This window comes from Bidens hawaiensis, unplaced genomic scaffold (genome assembly GCF_021521415.1).
Source record: "Bidens hawaiensis isolate Kalapana, Puna unplaced genomic scaffold, B.hawaiensis_p1.1 tig00001032_1, whole genome shotgun sequence".
Classification (NCBI taxonomy): Eukaryota; Viridiplantae; Streptophyta; class Magnoliopsida; order Asterales; family Asteraceae; genus Bidens; species Bidens hawaiensis.
The window spans coordinates 382,924-408,191 of NW_027491060.1; the positions used below are offsets into that span (position 1 = coordinate 382,924).

At 36.1% G+C, this 25,268-nt stretch overlaps 2 protein-coding genes and 2 pseudogenes across 4 annotated transcripts; 1 reads left to right on the forward strand and 3 right to left on the reverse strand.

Moving 5' to 3' along the window:
- Window positions 1-245: 245 nt before the first annotated feature.
- LOC143555860 (6,7,8-trihydroxycoumarin synthase pseudogene) lies at window positions 246-2,977 on the reverse strand (annotated as a pseudogene).
- A 529-nt stretch (window positions 2,978-3,506) lies between these two features.
- On the reverse strand, window positions 3,507-6,359 carry LOC143552777 (protein Dr1 homolog). Of its 2 annotated transcripts, XM_077042920.1 has the most exons (6): window positions 6,074-6,359; window positions 5,821-5,883; window positions 5,598-5,687; window positions 5,420-5,514; window positions 4,514-4,582; window positions 3,507-3,864 (listed from the first exon to the last, which is right to left on the reverse strand). In XM_077042920.1, the coding sequence occupies exons 2-6, from the start codon at window positions 5,873-5,875 to the stop codon at window positions 3,694-3,696; spliced, it is 480 nt and encodes a 159-aa protein (XP_076899035.1). In that variant the 5' UTR covers window positions 5,876-5,883; window positions 6,074-6,359; the 3' UTR covers window positions 3,507-3,693. The 2 variants fall into 2 exon arrangements, with proteins under 2 accessions (XP_076899035.1, XP_076899037.1); XM_077042922.1 differs by lacking the exon at window positions 6,074-6,359 and having other exon boundaries at window positions 5,821-6,021.
- Window positions 6,360-16,232: 9,873 nt separating this feature from the next.
- On the forward strand, window positions 16,233-21,124 carry LOC143552787 (H/ACA ribonucleoprotein complex subunit 2-like protein). The gene is made up of 4 exons (XM_077042931.1): window positions 16,233-16,458; window positions 16,556-16,625; window positions 20,703-20,808; window positions 20,892-21,124. Exons 1-4 carry the CDS (start codon window positions 16,323-16,325, stop codon window positions 21,051-21,053), a joined length of 474 nt encoding a protein of 157 aa, XP_076899046.1. The 5' UTR covers window positions 16,233-16,322; the 3' UTR covers window positions 21,054-21,124.
- A 1,046-nt stretch (window positions 21,125-22,170) lies between these two features.
- LOC143555871 (protein HEAT INTOLERANT 4-like) lies at window positions 22,171-24,748 on the reverse strand (annotated as a pseudogene). Its single transcript, XR_013139274.1, has 14 exons — window positions 24,644-24,748; window positions 24,428-24,466; window positions 24,287-24,340; window positions 24,144-24,207; window positions 24,015-24,073; window positions 23,780-23,927; window positions 23,640-23,699; window positions 23,511-23,569; window positions 23,312-23,391; window positions 23,186-23,224; window positions 23,037-23,099; window positions 22,922-22,969; window positions 22,466-22,594; window positions 22,171-22,367 (listed from the first exon to the last, which is right to left on the reverse strand). The product of XR_013139274.1 is annotated as a protein HEAT INTOLERANT 4-like (transcript).
- Window positions 24,749-25,268: the final 520 nt, after the last annotated feature.

Consider the following 25,268-nt stretch of genomic DNA (forward strand, 5'->3'; position numbering starts at 1 on the left):
ACACTTGGAAATAAAGAGAAATTCTCTCTCACCAAACACCTCCACCTACCTAACTTTCTATCTTTCTTTCTTTCTTTTTCTTACAAACTAAGATATGAGATTCGAGTGTTGTTAGTGATTTCCGTTAGCTAACAACACGGATTGATCCGAGTAAAGTTGTTAACTCCATCAAAAGAGGACCTACAATTTGAATTATGCGATGATGTTGGTAATCAGAATACAAAATCATACACAAAACAAATGAATATTGTAAACACAAATGATTTCTTATATCTGGATCCAAAGTGGACGTACATAAACTGCATCAAACGAACGATTAAATAGACAATATATAAAACAAACTTCCTAAAGCTAAGCAGTAAACCAAGGACATACTGATTGACCACCAGCTATATTATTTGAATGACATTAAACGACTTCATGCATATATGCACATAGACTTTGATGCTGATTAGAGATCAATTTGAGTTACTTTTAACAGTGTAGTGAAGTACTCTTGTAGCCATTATCAGGCTCTTTAGCCACTAGTAGAAGCGCATTCTTCTTATGCATTACGGTCCCCTCAGCTTTTAAAGTGTCAATGTCTTTTGTCCCTCGGGCAATTCCCAATCAAACGAGTACAGAAGATTTGAAAGAACCAACTCCACTGTCGTAGCTCCAAACAACATCCCCGGACAACCTCTTCGACCAGATCCAAATGGGATCAATTCAAAATTTGTCCCTTTATAGTCAACATTACTACCCATGAACCTTTCTGGCTCGAATTCTTCAGGTCGTTCCCAGCATTTAGGGTCTCGACCAACTGCCCAAGAGTTCACGTACACAATCGTCTTCTTGGGTATCTCGTATCCATCTAAAACGCATTGGTCTCTTGATTCACGAGGAACTAAAAGGGGTAAGACCGGGTATAGTCTAAGTGTCTCTTTGATTACTGCTTTTAGATAGTCAAGCTTATATAGATCATCTTCATCTACTTTCCCTTTATTTCCAACTGCATTCCTCACTTCTTGTTGAACTTTCTTCAATGAATCGGGGTTTTTGATGAGCAAAGTCATCGTCCAGACCACTGTCGAAGCAGTTGTGTCTGTCCCCCCTAACAAAATATCCTGGAAAAAAAAAGAAAGAAACCAACACGGCTGATCGGTTTGGATTTTTTATTCGGCCATAACAAAAAAATGAACTGAAACTAATTAGTAGGTTCCAACAGAACCAAATGAATGAATTCAAATTCGCTTTAATTTCAGTTTTGAACGAACAAACCATATAGCCATTTTTATCTAATTTTTAAATTTGTTTTTTCTTTATTATTTTTGCCATCATTTTTTATTGAATTGGGTTGTCCTAAATAAAATTATAAAAAGATTGTGCTAAATGATAAAACTTAAATAATCATTATTTGTTATTTGGGATATTCTGGTTATTCTGTTTGATCCAAACTTATATTATGTGAAACCAAAAACCGAATTACCAATAATTGGTTAGTTTAGTCGGTTTTAAACATAATGTTGAACACCCCTGGTACACATTTTATATTAACTGAAACAAATCTAGAAAGAGACTGAATATAGAGATGAGGTGAAATGCTCACCATGAGTACACCTTTATATGATCAAAAGTGAGATCATTCGAGTAATCTTGCTTTAGTTTAAGCAGAATATCAACCATATTATCTTGCTTTTTGTTTGGATGGTTTTGATCCAGATGATCATCAATTACTTCTTGATAGAACTCATCCATGTCCCTGAAGATCTTTTTGAGTCTAGCAATGCTTCCATTGAGTTTATCAAGCCACCCCATTAAAGGAAAATAATCCCTGTAAAAGAAGTTAACAAACATCGCTTGGTATCCTAACATAAGCTCATCAAATTGCATCCCTTCTTTTCTATTATTATATGCAGGCGGTCTCTTCCCGAAAGCCACCCTACAAATAATATTACTAGTGAGGACCGTAACAGCTTCACTCAAATTCGTTACTTGTTTGCTAGAACTTTGAGCCTTTATCCTATCGATCATGTCAAACACCTCTTCTTCACTAACCGAACGAAACGAGTTCACTTGTTTCACCGAAAAGAGATGAAGGGTGCAGATCTTTCTCATCTGTCTCCAATACTCACTGTAAGGTGAGAAAGCGATATCTTTGTTATCGTATGATAACTTCTGCTGGCCTGTTAAAACCGGCCTGGTGCAGAAGATTAAATCATTGGTTTTCAATATTTCTTTTGCCATTTCCGTAGAAGAAACAACGAGAGTTTGGACACGGCCAAGGCAAAGGGACATTAAAGGGCCATAAGTTTTTGAAAGACGCCACAGGTAACCTGAAAGGTCGGAGATGTCAAGTTGGTGCAGGTTTCCTATTATTGGTAATCCGGGTGGTCCCGGCGGTATGGTGCGTGTTTTTGATAGAAATCTGATAATAATAGGAAGGAGGAAGAGTAAGAAGACTGGTATGATGAGAAATGAAGCCAATGATGCAATTAGACATGGCTCAAATTAATTAACCAGGGTATATATATTAACAAAAGTTCTCTACGTAGATTCGCTGATAATAAACAATTTGGAAACTCGGAAAACGAAAATAATAGTTTGTGTCTGTTCAACTGACGACGATGTTATTGTCCTTTTTTGATAAGTATTCCGTTTAATTATTCATGGTTGGATTTTGTCATTGCCATGATGCAGGAGGCTGTTGGTCCGTCCCATTCACCACCATTTAATCTAAACTAGTGAAAAATTTACATTAACATCATATCTGAATAAATATAACTGCTTCAAATGTTGGAAACATTGTTGACCATGTTAACTGGTTAGTGGTTACCTGTTAATGGTTTGATTTGAAATTACAATAAAAAACCTAGGGTTATGGCCCAGATCATAATCCTAAGTTATCTTGATAAACTTTGATGACCCTTACATGTTCCATTTTGGATCCAGCACTTAAAAATAAATCTAGATCCAGCACTCTAAATCTTAGATCCATTTTTGGCCCCACTAAAAAATAACCCTAGATCCACCACTAAAAATTAAATCCGACCACTAAAAACTAATCCTAGATCCGCCACTGTAATCTCACGGATCGCAGTTCTCAGTATATATAATATAATATAATATTAGCTGTAAAGTGTTTATTTAACTGCCTTTGAATCCATCAAAAAGCAAAATGAAACATTCTAACCCCTGCTCATAGGAATTAATCATTCTGTGCAGTTTGGTTTTGAGCCGAATCAAAGACTATATCGTAAACAAATCCGTATTCAGTCTTTACTTGTTTCCTTTTTTCTCTGTTACCAATATGCGCAACAGTTTTCATAATGTGTGCCGTTTGGTTTTGAGCCGAATCAAAGACCATATCATAAACAAATACATATTCAGTCGTCACTTGTTTCCTTTTTTCTATGTTACCAATATGCGCAACAGACTTCATAATGTGTAATTGTAAACAAAAAACTAATTGAAAATATGTAGTTTCCATTTTTACCTTGATTTACAGTACATACATAAACCAAAAAGGAAAAATTCTACATAAAATTATTAGTTAAGAAAAACTCTAATCTATCAACTAAAATCCTACTAATTACCGATTACAGCAAAACATATAAACAAACTACAACCCTAAGAATCAAACCGGTAACTAAAGCTAGCACACTTTGTACATGAATAAGAAAAGATTAAGGTTAATTACCTACTTAACATTAACTAAGAGTTTGTTTCCAAACAAGGATCCACTTCAGGTGGTTTGGTTACGGTTGCAGCACCGCCATTCATCCTAGCCCGTGCTTCGGCAAACATCCGTTGCTGCTCTGCAACCGCTTCTTCTTCCGTCATCTCTCTTACATTTGCACACTTTCCGCCGCCTCTCACAGGATCCTGCTCAATTATAAAGAATCGAATATTGTAAAAGAGATTGGAATAATAATAATAATAATAATAATAATAATGTTATATTGGGAAACTGCAATTATAATGCAGGGGCCGGGTGTGCATGGGTCGGTTTTGTCTCTTAACCAAACCAAAATTGTAAATTTGGTAAGTTTTTAAAAACAGTTCAGTTTTTATTTTTGGGTTTTTTGGTCTGGGCTTGGAAATTTTTAGGTCGAAATACTCTTTGAACCAAACTAAGAATTTGGGCTTATATGCTTTTGAGTTTCGTTAAATCAATGACTAATTGATAATTATTATTATCATTACACATTTGGACTACAAATTATCTAACATTAAAAAATGAAAATTCATACATTAGGTTCAGTTCAGTTCAGTTCGGTTTTAACGCAAAACCGAAACTGAATCGAAGATTTGGTTTTTATGAAAACGCACAACCACAACGTAATTTTTTGTTTGTGTTCAGTTACTTCGGTTATGTTATTTTGGTTTTTTCAGTTTCATGCACGCCCGTGGGCTGAAAATAGCTAAACGCTAATAATAACTAGCACTAATTGTAATTAACAAATACCAACCAAATAGCCTAACAATAGACATCTAAAGTATATCATACGTAAGAGATATAATAAACAAGTACCATTGTTTCAAGTTTGTGTTGTTCGTACGCAGCATAAACATCTTCTATGTATTCCCCAAATCCAAGAACCTGAAAAATGGTAAGTTTGGTCAATATGATCAAATAAGGAAAGAGCATTGAAACAAAGTGTGCTTTAATAGTGGTGTCATTAAATGGACCGTGTTATTGGGTTGACGGGTCAAAGCTGACTCGAACCTAAAAACTTGGCACATAACTAAACGACAAAAACCTAGAGACAAACCCTGATACGGCACGTGTATTCACGGGTTGACATGAAACACGACCTGTTAACCCCAAAATTACTTATTTTTACAATTTCTTTTGGCAGATTAGTACTCTCAAATTTTAAATTTACAACCAACAAAAAAAATTATATAAGACGGTTGCATTTAAACTATAAGGGACGATGTCCGTTTCTCTTTTATCTTTAAAACTTTGACATAAATTACTCGATCAATTTATACTATAACACAAAAACAACTTTAAAAAATATATAAAAACAAATGCGTTATATTGGTCAACCCGCCAGGCTCCAAGTCGACCAAACACGTAACTGAAAACTTGACACGTACCCAAAGACGACACAAGCATTTAACTTTGACACGGACCCCAACACACCACGTGTATTCACGGGTTGACACGAGCGCAGCGTGTTTAATCCCAGAGTTAAATTAACTTTACTTCTTTTTACAAATTGATACTCATGTTCAAATTTACAACCAAAATCACAGGTTTATATGAAACGATTACATTAAGCTATACAACCCAATGTTCATTCTTTATCATTTAAGTTTTGACACAACACTCCTTCGATTTAATTCTAACAAAAAACAACTTTTAATAAATTCATAAACACAAACGAGTTAAACAGGTGAACACCAGTTTGACCCGTATGATGTAACAAACCTCTAATGCCTTGAGTACATGCTCCGGTGCAATAGTTTTCCTGTCTTCTCTGCTACACACTTCATTCGACTCCGACGAAACCAGATTAATAAACTCTGCAAAACAAACCACAACAGAACATATAAACACCAGAACACAAACACGATCCATCGGAATCAGTCACGACATCATTTCTTACCTACACAACAATCAATCAGCAGATCTTGAGTATCCCGTGCCACGCGTACGTCCGGAGGCAACATCTCCTTAATAATCTTAGTCATAGTAGCTAAAAAATCATTTAAATCAATAATCCGTCAATAAATTAGGGCAAAATCATACAAATTAATTCAGGCAGGTAATTTGATATGTTAATTACAAAATCAACCGTCAGATCTAAAAACCCCCAAAATCAAACACACCTTTTGGAAGCGAAGCATCTTCTTTCGCCTTGCCAACAATATCATTAGGATCCATATTTTACTCTGCAAAATCAACATGTTAAACTCTTTAATCACCAGATCTGAAATAAACTTCAACTTTTACACATAAATCGAATCAGATTTTCGTATACATACATCAGATCTAACAAAAATAATCAGATCAAGGACCATAAATAAAAATAATAGATCTATGCGAATAAGATAAGGAACAAAGGTATGAAAAAGGACTTACTGATAAGATCGAGATCACGCATGAAATATTATTATTATTATTATTATTGTTTGATTTGGATATCGGAAAAAGGAGTATCGGAGGAGGAGACGATGAAGCGTGATGGTGGTGGTTCGATATAGAGGGTGAAGTTTGCAGGCGAAGGATTATCCACGCGCGATGGACGCGTGGAGTGTTGACCTGGGAGGTGGACGGTGCTTTGGAGATGCGTGGGTGACACGCGAGAGTGGGATGAGGTGATGATTAGATCCATGATGTTGCGTTTTATAGGGGTTGTTTTTTAGGTGGGAGAGATATTAAACGCAAAGGGGGAGCCAAACAAACCACCTATGATCGGGTCGGGTTGGGTCGGAAGAAAAAGAATACTTGACCATTGTTTATGAGAGTTGAGTTTCTATAATTTATTTATTTATTTATTAACTAGTTTTTATGAGGATTGTTTTATATTGTTTGTTATAATATTTATTTATTTTATGAATTTATATTTTTTTTACTGTATGAAAGTTAATAATATACTTATAGTTTGATGATAAATTGTTTCACAAATAAATGAGATGTTATAACCCGGTTTAAAAGCTATATGGTTTTAATGTGACCCAAGACCCATTTATTTTTTTTACTATAAAATTGGTTTTTTAATTATAATAATATTTATGAAAGTTAATAATATACTTATGGTTTGACGAGACCCAAGTCCCGTTTATTTTTTTTACTATCAAATTGATTTTTTAATTTAAATAATATATATATTTTTAAATAAATAAGATATTAATTTTTATTATATCCTATTTTATTATAGGATTTTTACATCAATAATTTGGTGAGAATAATTTTTAATTTAATGAGATGTTATAACCCGTTTAAGGAATATCTGGGTTTGGTAAGACTCATACCCATGAATTCGGGTCAAATGCATGAGAAGCCTCCATTTAAAAATCAAGCATATCTGGTGACTCCAAAAAAAAGGGAGCGACCACATCGCGACACGTGGGATTTTTATGTCTTCGTTTATACATATTATAGATATTACAATTTTGAGAGGGTTAGTGCATGTGCATGAACTGTTGTACAATGTGTTTCTCGGTTTGTACTTGGCTTCTTCGTGAAGGTGTTCAGGTGAAACAGTCATGCGTTCTGTTCAACTCATGCGTCATCTCCATGTCACTTATCCACCACTTTCAATATCTTATTAGGTCCTTCCTTTATCATCTTTGCAGAAAGAAATTCAAAGAGAGAAAGAGACCAGCGACGCAAGTAAATCCACAATGCAACGACGAGTGAATCGGAGGATGAGCGGGCGTCTCAAATGCTGTATATGACACTCTCCAATTTGAATCTAGCAACGCCAACGACGAAATTTCACAGGCAATGATTTGTCATTAGGTGCATTTGTTCACATGGTTTTGTTTAGATTCTATGGTTTCAACGGCGAAATTACCAATTGAATATATGTCGTAGAAAAATGTTTTCTTTTCATAAACTATATGAGTGTCAATATTATTCCAAATGTTTACTAATTTATTTTTTGTATTTAGTGTCGTTATCGTAATGAAACTAACCGATATTGCTTCGTGTCGCCGCAGCGCAGTGTTATTGTTACCTAATTTAATTTTAATTAAAAACCAAAATGCTGTATAATAAGTATGAACTTTAAAAAAACAACTCATGAACAAAAAATGATGACTTGTCTCATATGTAGTTTATGAAAATATTATTTAGATATACTTTTTTTTACTAAATAGGCATATGAAATACAACACACAGGCAATGAGCCGTATCCGAGTTTGGGCCATGAGCGTGAGAGTGGGTAGCGTCACGTAGGCGTCACATGTGTATGAAATGTATTCCTTCATACTCACATGAGAGTCGATAGTGGGAGTGTGAGCATGAGAGATTTTTTAATGGCATGAAAAACAACACATAAGAGTGAGCCGTATCCAAGTATAGGTTATGAGTGTGTGTGCGTGTGGGATTGTGGGTAGCGTCACATTACTCACGTAGGCGTCGCATGTGTAGGAAAGGTATCATCTCACACTCACTTGAGAGTTCATGGTAGGAGTGTGAGTGATGTTTTAAATAAATATTATAATAACTAAAATATATACTTCATCTGTCCCGATTAAAGTGTTTTAGTTTGAAAAACACAAAGTTTAAGGTAAATTAAATTATTGTCCTTGGAAATTGGGTATATCAATATTGTTTATTAATGTTAGTTGTGTTTATTTAAGGGTAAACTTGAAAATTGACTAATAAATTTTGAAAGTAGACATTTGTAATGAGACAAATAAAAAATAAAATGTGGACACTTTTAATGGGACGGAGGGAGTAATGGATTGTTGTCACCACTTGATTAGCATAAGCAAGATGAAGGAATCCTTCATGACGTGAGCTCACCCACGCCCACCTTACGCTCTCTATGCATTGTAATACTATGACCGAGAGCTGATGGGGAGGGGTGATTTCTTAAAACACTTTTATTATAACAAACCTTAGAACATTATAAATGCACATGAGTTTGTAAATGGAGTTATGCGGTCCCAAAACTTGTGATGTTGTTTTGATTAAACAACTCTTTCAAAAAAACTTAAATTAAACTTTTTAAAATAAATTAGATAATCCAAAGAGACTTTGTATAGTATTGAATATGATCAAGCACAAATGTTCAGTATATCATGATATATATATATATATATGTATTTAAATGTCAAATATTGTTGTAACTATATGTATATGTATATCTGATTTTATAACACCCTCCCTCGTATATACATTATTTTATATTTACACACTATCAACATTATACTTATACTACTTGATAATGTTGACTTAGTTCTTCTGGACCGATATTAACTAAACTTCAGGATTACTTATGCTGCTATCTGCCTTGTTAAAACCTTATTAAGAAAATCCAATGAGACAAAACTTAGTTAAGGAAAAAAGAGTATAACATGTGTATTTCTCCCCTTCAATTGAACATTAATATCTAACTATTTTGAAGCCAATCTCCTACAATACTGCTTGACTTGATTTTGATGTAGTCGTCCCCAATCGAAACTATGCAAGTTACATTGTCTTTACGTATAATCTTTGGGTTCTTCGTGATTTGGTCTTATCCGCTTGCCTCTTGTATGTGTTGAAGGACATGAGAAAATTATGAAAGGACATGTACCACCTTCACTAAGACATCACCCATCTCCATGATTAAACCTTCATCAGCTCACTCACAGGTTACAAGTTTGCACACTTGCTCCCAACAAAATTCATAATATAACCACTGTTATTTGACCTATGACTTATTTTTTTCTCATTATTTCAATAACTAGAAAATACTATTAAATAAGAAGTTATTGGGTTGTCCTTTCCAATGTTATGTAGTGGTAGCAAGTCTCGGTTTTTTAATGGAGACTCAGGTTTAATTTTCATAGACAACACTTTGAGGAGCATAGGTGAATCAATGAAAGAAGACTGTGATTTTTGTGATATCCAGTTTGATCCTGAGAGTGTATGTGTTTTACCACCAGTGGGCTTTCGATCGCGTGGGTTTTCTCTGAAACTAGAGATAACTTTAGGTGCTTGAGGGCTCTGTACGTAGGGGTGTTCATCGGATCGGATAACAGATTATTCGGTTCGGGTTATTCGGATGTGAAAATTTTTGGACCCTATCCGAAATCCGATCTGATCCGAATTAGGAATATTCCTATCCGATCCGAATCTATCCGAATTCAATTCGGATCGGATTCGGATAATATCCGAATAATCCGAAATTATCCGAATAATTCGAAATAAACCTAAAAAATTTTCCTGCTTTTTTGTTCCTAGAATTTAATAGTTTAGAATCACAATAAAAATACAAACCGGAAAATACGAATTACTCTTAATACAAATTTAAAGTTTAAACTTCAAACAATAGTCTAATAAATATACCAGACCGGAAAATATCACTAAAAACATGTTTTTTATTCGGATTAAACGGATATCCGAATAATCCGAACAATCCGAATTTTTTAAAATTCCATATCCGAATCCGAATTAGTTATTCGGATATTCGGATTGATCCGATCAGAATATCCGAATAAGAATTCAGATCGGTTTATTTGAGTTTCGGTTTCGGTTCGGATTTCTGTTTTTTTCGGATTTCTTGAACACCCCTATCTGTATAGGTGGGTTGGGCTAGCTGGTCGTGACCTTTTGCCATTAAATCACCCCGTACGAAATATGTAGACAATTATATGTTTATTGGCCGTTAAAAATATATCTAAATAAAATAAGTTATTGGGTTTGTGATATTATATGTGCGATCTCCAAGATAACCAACATGCAACCTTAATTTTACATTTGAGAGGTAAAATGCTTAACATTTGTCTAATGTGCCTTAAATCAATTGATATTATAATGAGCCATAAATTAACTTAAATAAGAAATGAGAAGTGAAGATTAAAGTGAGAGATTGTAAGGTTTCAAGATTGAATTCAGTCTTAAACGGGTTCAATCATAGCTGGCTTTTGAGCGGCATGTTTTCCTAGGAACATAAGATGGTAGGCTTGCATTACCCTACATTGTCGGTGATTGCAAATGTATGTGATTGTCTTTTGTCATTATGTTACCCCAAGTAATAGGGCTCTATTTGTTGGTGGTTCAAATAAAAATGTAACAATTGATTTCATTTAAATTATAGCACATTTTAAAAACGCATACTAACCTAATAGTTAGAATCTCATTCTAATATTGCGTAGCAAAACAAAAAATGTAACTTCTTATAATAATACAAACAATAACGTATAATTATACCAGGTAGTGATCATGAGCATCAACTTATACATGCTCTCTACATCAGTTTACCTACTATTTCGAGGTTGTTATAACATTAAGGCAATGAATCCGTCAATTTTGATACCTAAACACTTTTTATGTGACTTGTGGGCGGTACCTCTTAAGATATAACAAAGTTACTGTTTTGAAAAAGTTCATTTTTATTCTTTAAGGAGTGAAATTATAGTCGTGAGTTTACACTACGTCAAAGAAAAGACTTAATCGAGTATCTTTCAACAACAAAAAAAATCCATTCATCAAGATATTTATATCGATAAAGAAGACAAACATGTAACAATTGTGTCACTAGTCATCGTTAAAGCATATTCTCAAAATACTTGCATCTATGACATGAAGTAGAATGAAACGTAATCTTTGTTTGATAAACTTTACACTATGTTAAGAAATTTAGTATATATTCTCTCTCCTTTGTGTCCATTGCATACTTACAACACGCTATCACACTAGGTAGTACCTCAAAAGAAAAGCACTTTTAACTTAAAACTTTTAAAAGTGATACAATTTTTGTAATAATATTTAGGTTAAACATACTTAAATTGTATTCAAGACTTAAATATATAATTGGTATCAACCTATTTTATATTTTACATTGGGGTGTGCAAAATAAACAAAAATAAATAAATAAATAAATCAAACCGTATTCGTAACCAAAAAAAAAAACAATCCGAATTGTAAATTCGGTTTTTTATCGGATATTAACCGAGTCCGAATTCGCGATTCGGTTTTCGGATCGTTTTTCAGATCTACAAATTTATGAATTCGGTTGCTCGAAAATTTAAAATCATGTATTTACTCATTAGTCCCAATGAGCTTTATTTCAACTGATATTGGATGCGAAATGAATATTCGGGCTGGTGTCTGTAAAGTCCCAAGTTTGAATTCAATCACAACTTGGATTTACTGTAGTGGGGCTTTGGGCAGTGAGTTTTCCTCGGAATAGGAGATAGTGAACTTGGGTTACCCGTATTGTCTGCAATCACAAAAGTATAAGGTAACCTTTTGCCATTGGATTACATCTAATAGCCAAACTTTATTCGTTTATTGTTAAATTTTACTCATATTACTAAACATAAATATATATTATATACAGAAAACCACAACTATTTCACAAATTGTGGTAAACTTATTAACTCAAGTTTCACCTAAAAGTGAAAATTATAAGTACATTCCTCTAGACTTTAATCATGTAGTCGTCCTACAATGATATCTATAAGCGTTTAATGACTCTTGTTTGTGAGTTGTTGGGAAATCGAACAAAAAAATTTACTATGAACTCAGTCACGACACATGAATAAAAATCATGTCAGACAGATGAACTTCAAAATGACATAAATTTTCACCCGGCCACACAATTCCGGCCTCGAAACTCAACAAATCTTGTTTAGCCGAGCTCGTTCACAAAATGAACCCGTAACATAACCGAGCCCGTTTAGACAAAACCAAAATTGAACCGAAGCAAACCCAAAACCATAACTTTAAATGGTGTAAGACACTTTACACGTGTAGACCGTATACTAACATACCAAAGACCCCTACCTCCTAACATACCCAAAATTGTCATAGGTCACGTTTTATTCTTAAAAGCAAAAAAATCCACTTTCTGACGAAAATACCCTTCTGTCCCTACCCTAAAGGCTAAACATTCAAAATCACGTGACAGTCATTCAGGCCCAACATATAAAACAACACCTCTGTCTCCGTCACAGCCGCGCCTGTAACTGTAACCTTATCATAACCACCCTCACAGCCTCCTTATAATTTTCAAACCAAACCTTTGAGACAATTAAACACAAAGACACGGTCAAATGAAACTCTACTCAAATCAATGTTCGTTAACTGCGGATTTTGTTATGTCTGGTTTTCATCTGTTATCATCTACAGATAGAAGATATTTATAAATCTATACTCACATATACTTTTATTTTATACCGTATACGTATAATAATATTGTATTTAGATCTAAATCTAACATATGATATGTGATTTGTGTTGGGTAGATTTTCACTGGATTCAGCGGTTCATCGATCTGTTCCAAAATCATGATGATGATTAAGATTAAGAGAGAGAGATGGTGAGTTGGAATCGATCGATAAACCTCTGCATCCAGTGTTCTTCGTACGTGCTTCACATGATCTGCTTTTTGAATATTTCTTTCTATGATTACTTTATTACTATACCATGTGTAACATGATTATGTGCATTTATTTATAATTATAATTCTTTTTAAGAATTTGAACTCATAATTACTTTTTACTAATGGTATCACTAGATTGATAGGTTATGAGTGTGTATTTATTTAATTTAATTTAATAGTCTTTAAATGTGTTGATGGCCTTTGAAAGTCTAGATGAGCCTTTTGTATTGATTTAGTTGATGCTAAATTATTAGTTATGTACTTTATTGGTGTTAAAAAAATCATATAAAGTACTTTATTTTTGTATTGATTCAAGTTAATACTAAATTATAATTTATACGTTCTGTGTGTTTAAAGCATCATATAAAGGGTACATGGTATGATGCGTTTACGTTCAGTTAACCAAACTGTTAAAACAAGTTGTCATGTTGTATCATGTTCTAGATGAGTTGACGTGAATTTTGTAGTTAAATTGCAAATAAGGAAATGAGGTGTAAAATTATCAATCCCATAGAGAGAGAGAGAGCATTTGAGGGGATGAGATAGTAACCTATCTTTGTAAAACAAGATAATTATTAAGCCACTTCCTCTTAAACATCTAGCTAACATTATTATTTTTCTTAATGTAGCGGGTTAAATATATAAATGATATCTTTTTTTTTCTAAATTTAAAAGGTGAGCAAATCAATCTATTTACTAAACCACTAATAACTATCTAATTTTTCAAATAGTATTTTTTTTTTAATTGGCAGCAACAAATTTTATTAAACAAGATGTCATGTTCTATAAGAGTTGATGGATTGTAATTACATTCGTTTATTTAAGCCGATTAGCTTAGAGGGAAAAGTACAACACATATTTTTTAGAATAATATTTTAAATCAACCGAATACCCAAGTGAGCTTTTTTGAGATAAGAGTCAATCGTTCATACTGAATTTTATATTTGAAGCCTGGCTCACTCAGGAACACCATAAAAAAAAATCTACCACTGTCGAAAACCTCTTAAGTTAGATTTTGAACCTAAAACCATAAAAGTTTCAAGCCTTAACCATCATACCGGTGACATTGGACCAGAATATCAATTGTAAAAGTATAACGCATTACACGTTAACATCAAAATTACATAATTGGTCAGTGGTCTTGTATTGAAAATTGTCTTGTGTTTTATCCACAAAAAATGCAGACGCATTGATATCTTCCATGACTTTATCGACCACCAAACACATGTCATCAGAAATCATTTCGTTTTAAGACTCCATAAGAACCGCAAAGGGGATAAAACTATGCTTTGCCATAGTTTTTATAATAATTTGGTGCCTTTGTTTTCATTTGCGAACTCAAGTTTTTCAATTACCAAACCTCCAGCCTTAACATCATCTGATTTGTTTTGTACCATTCGCTCAATGAGAAAACAACGAGTCCAATTCTAAAGGATCAAATCTACAGGACTTAAAGATTAATAAAAAAATGAGAGTGGAAAATATTCATGTTAAATAAATTTAAATCAATCAAATAAGTAAATGAAAATGAAGTAGAAGAACTCTGATTCCAAATGAATAAATTCAAACTTAAAAATGATCTTTCTGATTCTCGAAGAATGAAAGGGCCCATACTTCTTTAGCGACATACAATAAACCAACAAATTATCAATGGTTTTGACTAGCAGACCTGCAACCAATACAAACCAATGTATTTACAAAGACGTTCCTTTTAGCCAAATTAACCTTCATTGGGATTCAATTCGTACCCACCCTCCACACAAAGAAAGTAATCTTTTTTAGCACCCACTTTACCTAATCGAACAACTTATATTATCATGGACAAACAACCTTTTTATCCACCAAGGCTTACAAGGACCAAACTTTGAACTCACCTAAAGGATCGTCTAACCAAGACCACATGTCATGCCTATCCGAGAGCAAGCATACAATTAACAAATGATGGCGACATCTCTTGATGCCCTTAGTGATCCTGTAAAACTCGCATTCCATTCTGTAAACAGTAGCCGATTGTAAGGTATACATTTGTTGTTTGATTGTATCATTGTTCATATTCAGTGCAATAGCATCTGATTTGTGTTGTGAGTTTGTGTTATCAATAGCATCAATGGCATACCATTGTGTTGTGTTTGTTCGATTATGTTGCCAACACATAAAAACAAATCGACCCCTTTGATGAACTACTATGCTAATACTCATTCCTCTTGATACTTCGTCCTCATATATGTGTGTTTCTTTGGTATTTTCACTTTCAAGTTAAGAGATATTTTGTATCCTTTCCATGATGTCTTATGCTACTCGACGAAAAAACTACAACGAACATTGTCACATTCGGAATCCATTTAAGAGTTTTAATAAGAGTTGTAATAAAAACAAACATCCAATACATATTTATACCAACACAAAACCATCAAAAGATGGCAAAAAAAAATAGTGCCCAAAACAACTATATAGCCATGATAGTTTTGGTCCCCAATGGTAAGCACAATTCCAAAATATAACACCTAAGCATGCCCGGGTAGGTTTGAAACCGAACCGGTTTCCATGTCGGGTCGATTTGGGTCTTGGAACATATGTTTTTTACACCACCACTAGCCCAGCTAGAGGTGCACAAAAACCCAAACCCTGTATCGTACCGGAAAAATAAATCCAGATGCGAGTTTTTCTATACGCAGATTTTTACTGCCCTTACTCGTACCTGACCCTACCAATAGGATAGAAATAGGGTATGCAATTAAGTACCAAAACCTGTACCTGGAACCAGACCCGATTTGTACCCGGTAATACTCGAAACCATGTTTTTCAAGTACCTGATCTATACTCGAAATTACCCGAAAATATCCAAAAAAAGGTCAGCCCCTTAAAAACCCAATTTACACCCGGGAAAACCTGAAAATAGAGTTTTTTCAATATTCAGAAATATGGTATTCAAATACCCAGTTCTATACCCGACCTGAACCTGGTGCATAGTGTATGGCTATTAGAGACAATAGCCGGACCCGTACCTGACCCGGTTATTAGTAATGCCCGATTTTCCAATACCCTGTCATAACCGAATCCGGTTCCATACCCGGAACCGAGTATTAAAAAACCCGATTTATGCACATGTAAGCCCACCAGGTTGATATAAAATAAAGAATTGGGCCAGGCCCAAGTAAACCGGAGGTGAGAAAACCACATAATAACCAGTTTCTTAAACCCTAAAAATCAAACATTCCGGATAAACCCTAGTTCAGGTTTCATTCATTCGCCTCTTCCTTCGTACTTGATTGAAAGCAGAGAGAAATGGGTGCAAGTGACAGTGAAACAGAGAAATCGGCACACAAGGACAGCAAGAAGAAGCTTCAGGCTTTAGCCCCAATCGCCAAGCCACTTGCCGGCAAAAAGCTTTCCAAACGCACCCTCAAACTCGTTCGCAAAGGTTCAATTCGATCAATCACGCATTTTTTCATGCGATTGGATCTTCGGTTTTATTAAATTTATGAACTTTAGCTTATTATTTGTTTGATGTATTTCAGCTGCGGAACACAAATGCTTGAAGAGAGGGGTTAAAGAGGTTGTCAAGAGTATCAGACGCGGTAATAAAGGGTACTGATTTTGTTCTCAACTTATCCAAATTTGACTTTTGTTAATAGTAATTAATTTGTTTATCTGTGTTGATAATCTGTTAATACGATGATTTTGTATAATGTTTGTTCTCTATTGTTTAAGCTAGTAATTTTAGAAATCAATCAATCAATGAATTAATCAAGCCCTGTATATCCCACCGCATAGCACACAAATTTTTAGAAATAGGTTTTGCAAATTGAAGAGGTAGGTCCCAGCAGAGGTGGTTAGGACCCGCAAGACTCCCTTAAAAGGAGACGTCTGCGCAGTTGAACACGCAAGACTCCTTAAACGGACGTCTGCGCAGTTGAACACGCAGACTTCACCATAGGGACGTCTGCGCCGCGACCTACCAAACCCGCAGGACCCACCACGCTCAGAGTTGTGACGACCTCACATGCGGTACGCAAGCTGGTCCCGCAGGAAATGCCTCCCTATGGTTTCCAAGTAACCCGCCTGTTCCCGCAGGCGTGGGTACCCGCCATTAGGGACTGGCCACCCGCGCAGCATGGCTACACGCATAAGGCTTAACACTCATAATAATTCAGTAGTCACCTGAAGAAGGAATGAGCAAAGTCGGGAACATTCCCGCATAAAGGCGGGAGGGGGAAAACTCCCGCCTAAATGAGCCAGTCCGTATAATAATGGAGGATCTTTTGTGTGATACCTAACGAGGTATGGACAAAAGATCTGACCAAGGATACGACAGCTCACTGACAGCAGCATGGCAGACAACACGCCACAGCACTGTGACCAATAGCCGCCGCCTGCTCACCAACTCCTGCCATACCACGTGCCTAGCCTGTAGTTGGTGGAAAAGGAAAAGTGAACAGCACGCCTGGTCACTACCAGCCGCTGCCTATCCACCAATTACCAGCAGAGCACGTGTGTAGGCCACAGTTGGCAGAGTAGTAGGCCGGCTAAACCTCCTTGGAAACCCACCTTCGGCTATAAAAGACATCAAATGGTATTATCATTTCATCATCTTATATCATCTAATATCTTGTATAATTTACCTGATAACTGCTCTAGTATTAATAATATACTTTTATAATCAAAGAGTAATATAGACTGATTCTCACGCCGGAGGGTGGTCACAAGGAGGAAGCCCCCCCTTTCTTAGTGACGAGCTCACGGTGTCTGTTTTGCAGGTTATCGGAAGAACCATCTTGCCGGAATTAACCCCTCGTGGGAAACGTCTATCTAACCCTCAGGTTACTTGTAATCTGACCGGGTTCGACTGGTGTTTCTTCATTGGCGCCATCCGTGGGAAAAGCTAGAACTTTATTTTTCTCCAGTTTCTTCAAAATTTCTGGAAAGATGGTTAAGGATACTCCGGTCCCAAAACTGAGTAACCAAGACACTCCGGTAATTACAACCCCAGCTATAAGGGGGAATACCGAGTACACAAACTTTACGAACACTACCCCAGCTACCCAAGCCGGGGCAAGTGAAGTAAATAATCAGACACTGGGATTCACCGACACCCAGTTAGAAAATCAACAGACGAGGCTCCCCTGCCAAACACTCGATGAGGTTAAAGCGTGGGCCGAAGCACGTCAAAAAGAGTTCCAAGCTGAGTTGGATGAACGTTTACGTTCACTCCAACAAGTGGAAGAATTCGAATACGACGATGATTCGGAGGAATCCGAGGAAGACGCGAACCCTCGTCATAGGGCGAAAGGGAAGCGTAAAGAAACGGATTCCCAACCGAGAAGGCGTTTTGGAGAAGCATTCAGTCCAATAAACGTGGGCAACAGCCCACGGGACTTCTCCAAAACATTCACGCCAACTGCGGCAAGGGCGGGAATGTCCAAATTCGCAAGGGACATTGCGGAAGCAATCGCCCCAAGAAGTGCCAAACAAATGTCCAACATAGGCACGTACGATGGTATTTCTGACCCTGACGATCACTTGAACAGATTCATCGCGGGGGCGACCGTCAGTAACTGGACGGAACCCACGTGGTGTTATATGTTCCAAATGACGCTGGTCGGGGCAGCTAGAGCGTGGTTCGACCGTCTGCCGGTCCACCACATCTACGACTGGGCAGACTTCCAACAGAAGTTCAGCCAACACTTTAGTCAGCAAAGAAAGTACACTGAGGAGCAGTGGACAATCCTCAAGTGCGTCCGAAAGGAGGAAGAATCTTTGCCTGACTTCATCACTCGCTTCAACTCGAAGAAGCTAAGCCTGGGCAACGTTAGCGAAAATCTCGTTCGCGCCGCTTTCATCCAGGGCGCAAACGACCCGGAACTCATCCGCACCCTAACGGGCAAAGATGGCATGCCATCCACATGGGATGCCATCATGACCGCAGCTAAACGCTTTGCGGAAACTGAGAGGCAACTGGGCAGAGATCTTCCGCAGAGCACGAACCTCTACACCCAGAAGACGAGGGAAAACAATGTCCTTACTGCCCGATTGAACAAAAAACGGAAGCTGGGCATTTGGCAGTCAAGGGTAAACTTTGACACCCCGTCCGGCTTCCAACATCGGTTGGGCGGAAGAGATAACGTGAAACCGGAGAAGAACTCCAGGTGGACGCCACTCACAAAGAGTGTGTCCGAGATATTCGCCACGGAGGAGCTCCCGTGGCCAAAGGCTCCGTTTATCCGACATCGCCACAATGCTGACCGGAGAAAGTATTGTGATTTTCACAAAACCAAAGGTCACAACACTGAAGAATGCCTAGATGTAAAGGACTTGGTCGAAGCATTTGTTAAGGATGGGACACTCGCGCACCTTGTGGCGAAGTGAGCGTCGAGCAGGCTGATGCGTGAACCCCAGCTGGGGAAACGCACGAATAAAATCGCAGCTTCAACGGAGACTACATACTGCGTAAACAACGAGATCCCGAACAAGATACATGTCGGCTCGATGATGCTCCCATCCAAGCCACGTCTAATGGGAACTCAATTACACAGTTTATGTAGATCAATTCCAAATTTGTAAAGAAAAGGCCTAGAGCCACTTCTAATGGAAACGATTCTCCTTCAAATTGAAGCTGATGATTTTACATTTTTATTTTATGAACTTTGCACATGGAGATGCCGGTATCCGCCGCATCAAGTGTAGAATCGTTGCGCAGGGAAGGCGGCAAAACCCGCACAAACCCAAAAGCATCAAACCTTCACGCAGGTTAGTTAATGGGGAAAGGTTCAGCCATCCCACTATGTGAAAGTGCCGGTATATCCGCATGAATCCTGGTAGAGGAAGCTGAACACTAACCTATTAACAACCACGCGTTGAACGGTCGATTCAAACACTAATGCCGGTAGTCATCGCATCAAGTAAACAGTCGTTGCGTGGGGAAGGCGGCAAAACCCGCATAAACCCAAAAAACGACAGGACCTTCACGCAGGTTAGTTAAAGGGGAAAGGTTCAGCCATCCCACTATGTGAAAGTGCCGGTATATCCGCATGAATCCTGGTAGAGGAAGCTGAACACTAACCTATTAACTACCACGCGTTGAACGGTCGATTCGAACACTAATGCCGGTATTCACCGCATCAAGTGAAGAATCGTTGCGTGGGGAATAGGATTTTAATTACTACTTTAAATTTGGGCTGTAAACGAGCCGAACCAGGGTGGGATTTGGCTTGGGTATTTTAATGAGCTGAAATGCTGAGTCGGGCTTGTGTATTTTAACGAGCTGTAAGGTTGAAATTGAGCTAGCTTGTGACTTATGAAGCTGGCTCAATAAGTTGTCTTTTTTACACATATTGATTGTTGATTCGTACAAAAGCTAAATATAATATGTATAACATATACATAATACAAAATTTACAAACTACAGAATTCATAATTTGTGTGTGTATGTACTATGTAGTAGATTAGAATTTGAGTTATAGTTGCTGGCTGTAAATTTTATATATTAAAATTTGGGCTTTACTTTTAAACAAACTGACGAGGGCGAGCCACGAGCAAAGCTGACGTTGACCCGGGTTCTGCATTTTTACAAACAACACAAACTTTTCGAAGAGCTTTTGTACTACAGTGCAAGATTATGTTGATGAGTTCATATTGTTTGCTAATGTGGTCGTGTTTTGATTGCAGAGTGTGTGTTATTGCTGGAAATATAACTCCAATAGACGTGATAACTCATGTTCCAATCCTATGTGAGGAGGCCGACATACCTTATGTTTATGTTACATCAAAAGAAGTAAGTTTGATGTTTCTTCATCACCATGTTATTGCTGCAATTTGATGAAAACTAATGAGGCTGATGGCAAATGGCTATTGCAGGATCTTGCAAATGTGGGTGCAACCAAGAGGCCGACATGTTGTGTTATGGTTCTCCCCAAACCGACTAAGGGAGAACTTGCAGAGGAAGACAAGGAAAAACTGAAAACCGAATATGATCAGGTTGCTACAGAAATCACTTCACTTGCTGCTTCCATGTTTTGAACACAATTGTTTGTATTCATGTACTTCATATTGTTTTAAGTTTATTAGCAGTCTATCATGGTGTTTTTTTTTCTTCCAAACTGTTAAAAAAGTCTATCCAATGTCTTCGTTACTAGATGTCACAAAATGGGCATGGAACCGATGATTAGTAACTTAGATAATTGAAATAAATGAACTGAGTTGGCTCAACGTCATCCAAAATCAACGGGTTGGTTTTATGTTTTACAAAAACCAAATGTATCGTTCGGTGTTGGTTTTGTATGCACTAAAAACCGGAAATACTAAACTGAAATGTAAAATTCAAACCAAGGAAGCACTTTTGTTACATTTGCTCTATTTTTTGTTTTTAAATATCGTGTTTTATGTAATTATAGATTCTAATTAATTTTGAATGTTGAGTAATTTATAAAGAAACTAGGCTATTGACCGGTGTACGACACGGGTAGAAATATATAAATTATGTAACAATCACACGTAATATGAAAGTGGAAAATAAAATGTCATATATACTTGGGAAGATGGCAACATGATTTATAGTTATTAATAATACCGGTAACAAAATAAAAGATTATTAATTAAACGTAAGTTCCAACGAAAATAACATCCATTTTACAATTATTAGATAAACAATTAAAACTTCAAAATGAGGATTTCATAAACTACTAAGTAGTTACTTATAAAACACATTTGTAGTTTTATTTATAACTTTACATTCCTTGTCTAATTAAGCATAACACCGTCTCTATTTTTCACTCGTGATAAGTCCTGTTAAGGCATTTAACCTTATGAGAACACGTTAAGGTGGATTTGAGGAAGTTAACGACAGATCGTGAGAACTTCAACATAGAAATTAATGCTTTCGTTGAAGAGTATTGATGCTAAAACGACCGTACGTTGCTTGTTTTTAAAAGAAAGAGTTTCTAGCTAACATTTGATGAGTCTTTTAGCGCTGAAAATGGCAACCTCGAGTCCTCGATAATGACCACAATTGCTCAATTCCTCCGGTCTAATGGGTAAGTTAGATTTGAACCCACCACTCACATTTTTTGAGAAACAAACACCATACCACGATATGCATATCAATGCATTTACTAAAAAGAACAAATTAAATACACTAATATTCATATATAAAATGATCAAATAGTCTGCTCTTATCCAACTCTATTCATTGATAATAAAAAAAAAAAAAAATTGCTCTATGCATTGAATATTCTAAAACTCCAAAACTGCAAATCCTACAACTAGAGAGAAATATATGAAACTTGTTCAAATTACTTGATGCGCCTTGCCATAATACCTATTTATGAATGGTTCCTGCACACGAATCTCAGTTTCAAAATGGATCCAAATAGGTGACTTCAAAGTAAATGTAAAGAAACACAAAAAGTTTAATAAAAGAAAAATAAGCGAACCTTGACACCGGAGATATCTGGTGTATCAGGTGTGGCAACAGGATAGAAATTATAAAACCTCATGTTCTGAAATGCAGCCACTCTCTCTTCACCGAGTTCTTCTCGCGCCCTCTTTTTGTTTTCCGTTTCCTATACACATTCCCTTAATTTATAAACCACGTCTTCTCATATATGTAAATGTAATACTCCCTCCGTCCCATTATAAGTGTCCAGGTTTGAAAAACACAAAGTTTAAGATGGATTGAATGATTACTTTTTTTTCTTATCATATGACAATAATGCCCTTGAAAAGTGGATCCATCAATATTGTTTATTAATGTTAGTTGTTTGTGTTTAAGGGTAAACTTGAAAATTGACTAATAAATTTTGAAAGTAGACACTTGTAATGGGACCAAATAAAAAAAGAAACGTGGACCCTTATAATGGGACGGAGGGATATTGAATTAGACAAACTACCTCACGGTTAGCTCTCTTTCTTTCTCTCACCCTTTCCTTCACAAATTCCTACATAAAAAAAAGGAAGAAATGTTAATGAAGATAACAAAGTTTTAACTACTCATTTGAGCTTTACCTTGAAGCCATCCTTTTGATCTTCAGGCAAGATTTCCTCAGAAATAAGATTATTAGTGAACTCCTACAATAGATAAAAGTTTTCATGTTTACAAGTAAAACTATACTTAATAAAGCGATAGAAATCATATAAAGAGAATGAGGGCTCACCTCAAGATCATCAAATTCCCAATCAAACTGACAGACAACCTATATAAGTTCATGAAAAGAAAAAAAAAAGAATCAAACATTATGGTATGAATGCAAGGAAAGATAAACAACTAAACAACCGCTTACAGGTGCTGGTTCGGCTGGATACATAATATGCTCAACAGTATCCGGTTCAGCCTCATCTTCCGCTAAGGGATTATGAATGTCTGGCAAGAAAAGAAACACTTGTAAGAAGATGATTTCACCTTCCAAAACATATGTTCCATATTGCAGGGTATAATGTGCAAATTGTATAGTAAAAGTATTTGTCTGCATATGTACTTACACGGCACGCAGTATCCAAACTGCTTGACTCGCTCTAGCTTCAAATGTTTTAAACCAGCCCTGTACCACATCAGATAGTCAACAACATTATCTTCGAAACTGCAAACAAGCATTAAGATGGATCGAATACCTTCTTTGGACACAGTTAAATACAAAGATTTGGGTTTCAAGTCTTTCAGCTGAACGATCCCTGTAAACATAGATTTATATTAATGATGATCTTATTGGAATATGTCAAAAACGGCTTTCAATATGAAAGAAAATGACTACCGTTTTCCTAGTGGAATGTATGGAACCCAATCCATTTTCATCTTCTTCATGTCAACAATTTCTTCACGTGCCATTTGTATGGAGGTATATACAATCTTATCAGAAGGAGGAATACAATCTTATCAGAAGGAGGAAACGGCGACACAACCTGTTTATTGTACAAAGAAAAAAAAATTTAAATACAAAACTAAAAAACGTATAATGAAAATAATATTCTGTTGTACGTAGTACATACCGCAACAATTACAGGTATGTAGGGTATTTTTGAAACATCCTGCAAATGGATCAATTGTGCTGCAACAAAGAAAAAACAAGTCACATATATAGAACCCCATAACAAAGAAAAAAATAATTGATTACTTACGCTCGGTACACTTGAAGATGTATACTTTCTTCCGGTGTAATATCCCACCCTCTTCAAATGCATCCTGGATGATTTGAATAATAATATTTTTTTAACAACGCGACGGTGAAACAAACATTTAAAAATAATGCAATGCGACTGACTTCGAGGTTTGAGAAATTCCAGTTGAATTCAGAGAGGGAGTCCATGTTTTCCCACTGTCAAGATTGATATCAATGAGTGGTTAATTAATATAATATAAACGAATCAATCGACAATAAACACATATATACATACATACATACCTCGGTTCCAACAGGGAAGGCCTGCTTCCATAAATCCTCCTGCAAAACAAACATATTATATTATTTGACATGGATATTATCATATTATATATATAGTTCACTAAGAAACTGATTGAAAAAGATTATATATGGCTGAAAGATAAAGCTGCAAACAAAGCTTACACATCTGCATGCACAAATACAATTACACGTACGCCGTGGGATCGAAAGACTTACCAATTGACGTTGATCTTGGAAGAACTGGGGCTCCGATTCAGGTCTTGAACGTTTGGGTCTCCTACCAGCATCAGCATCATCATTAGCATTACGGCGTTTGGTCATTGTGCGTAAATCTGAGGCTGTGCAAATCAAGCAAAGATTGAATGAATTTATAGGCATAGTTGGTTCTTTGGCGGGGACCGATATTTTTGGTTATGGAGCTTAAACTATACGCTATGATATAAATCGCCTGCGGTGTTACGTATGTGTACCAGCAATGGTACGTATATGTACATATATATATATGTACCAACGATGATATGAACCACCGCCATGCATGTTTGAAAACAGATTCCAACAAACAATAAAATATATATATATATATATATATATATATATATATATATATATTGATAATAAAAGGAAAGATGAGTGAAGAGGTAAGGAATTACCGATTGGGTTTTAGAGACGAGAAATTATAAACGATCGACAAAAGTATGAGCACGACTTAGGGATTAATTAAACGATGAATGGCTATGATGATATTAAACAATTAGGTTAGGTTTTATTTGTGGATTGAGATAAATTACATATATATAAACCCTTTATCAATAAAAGAAAAACAAATTCATCAAATTTTATG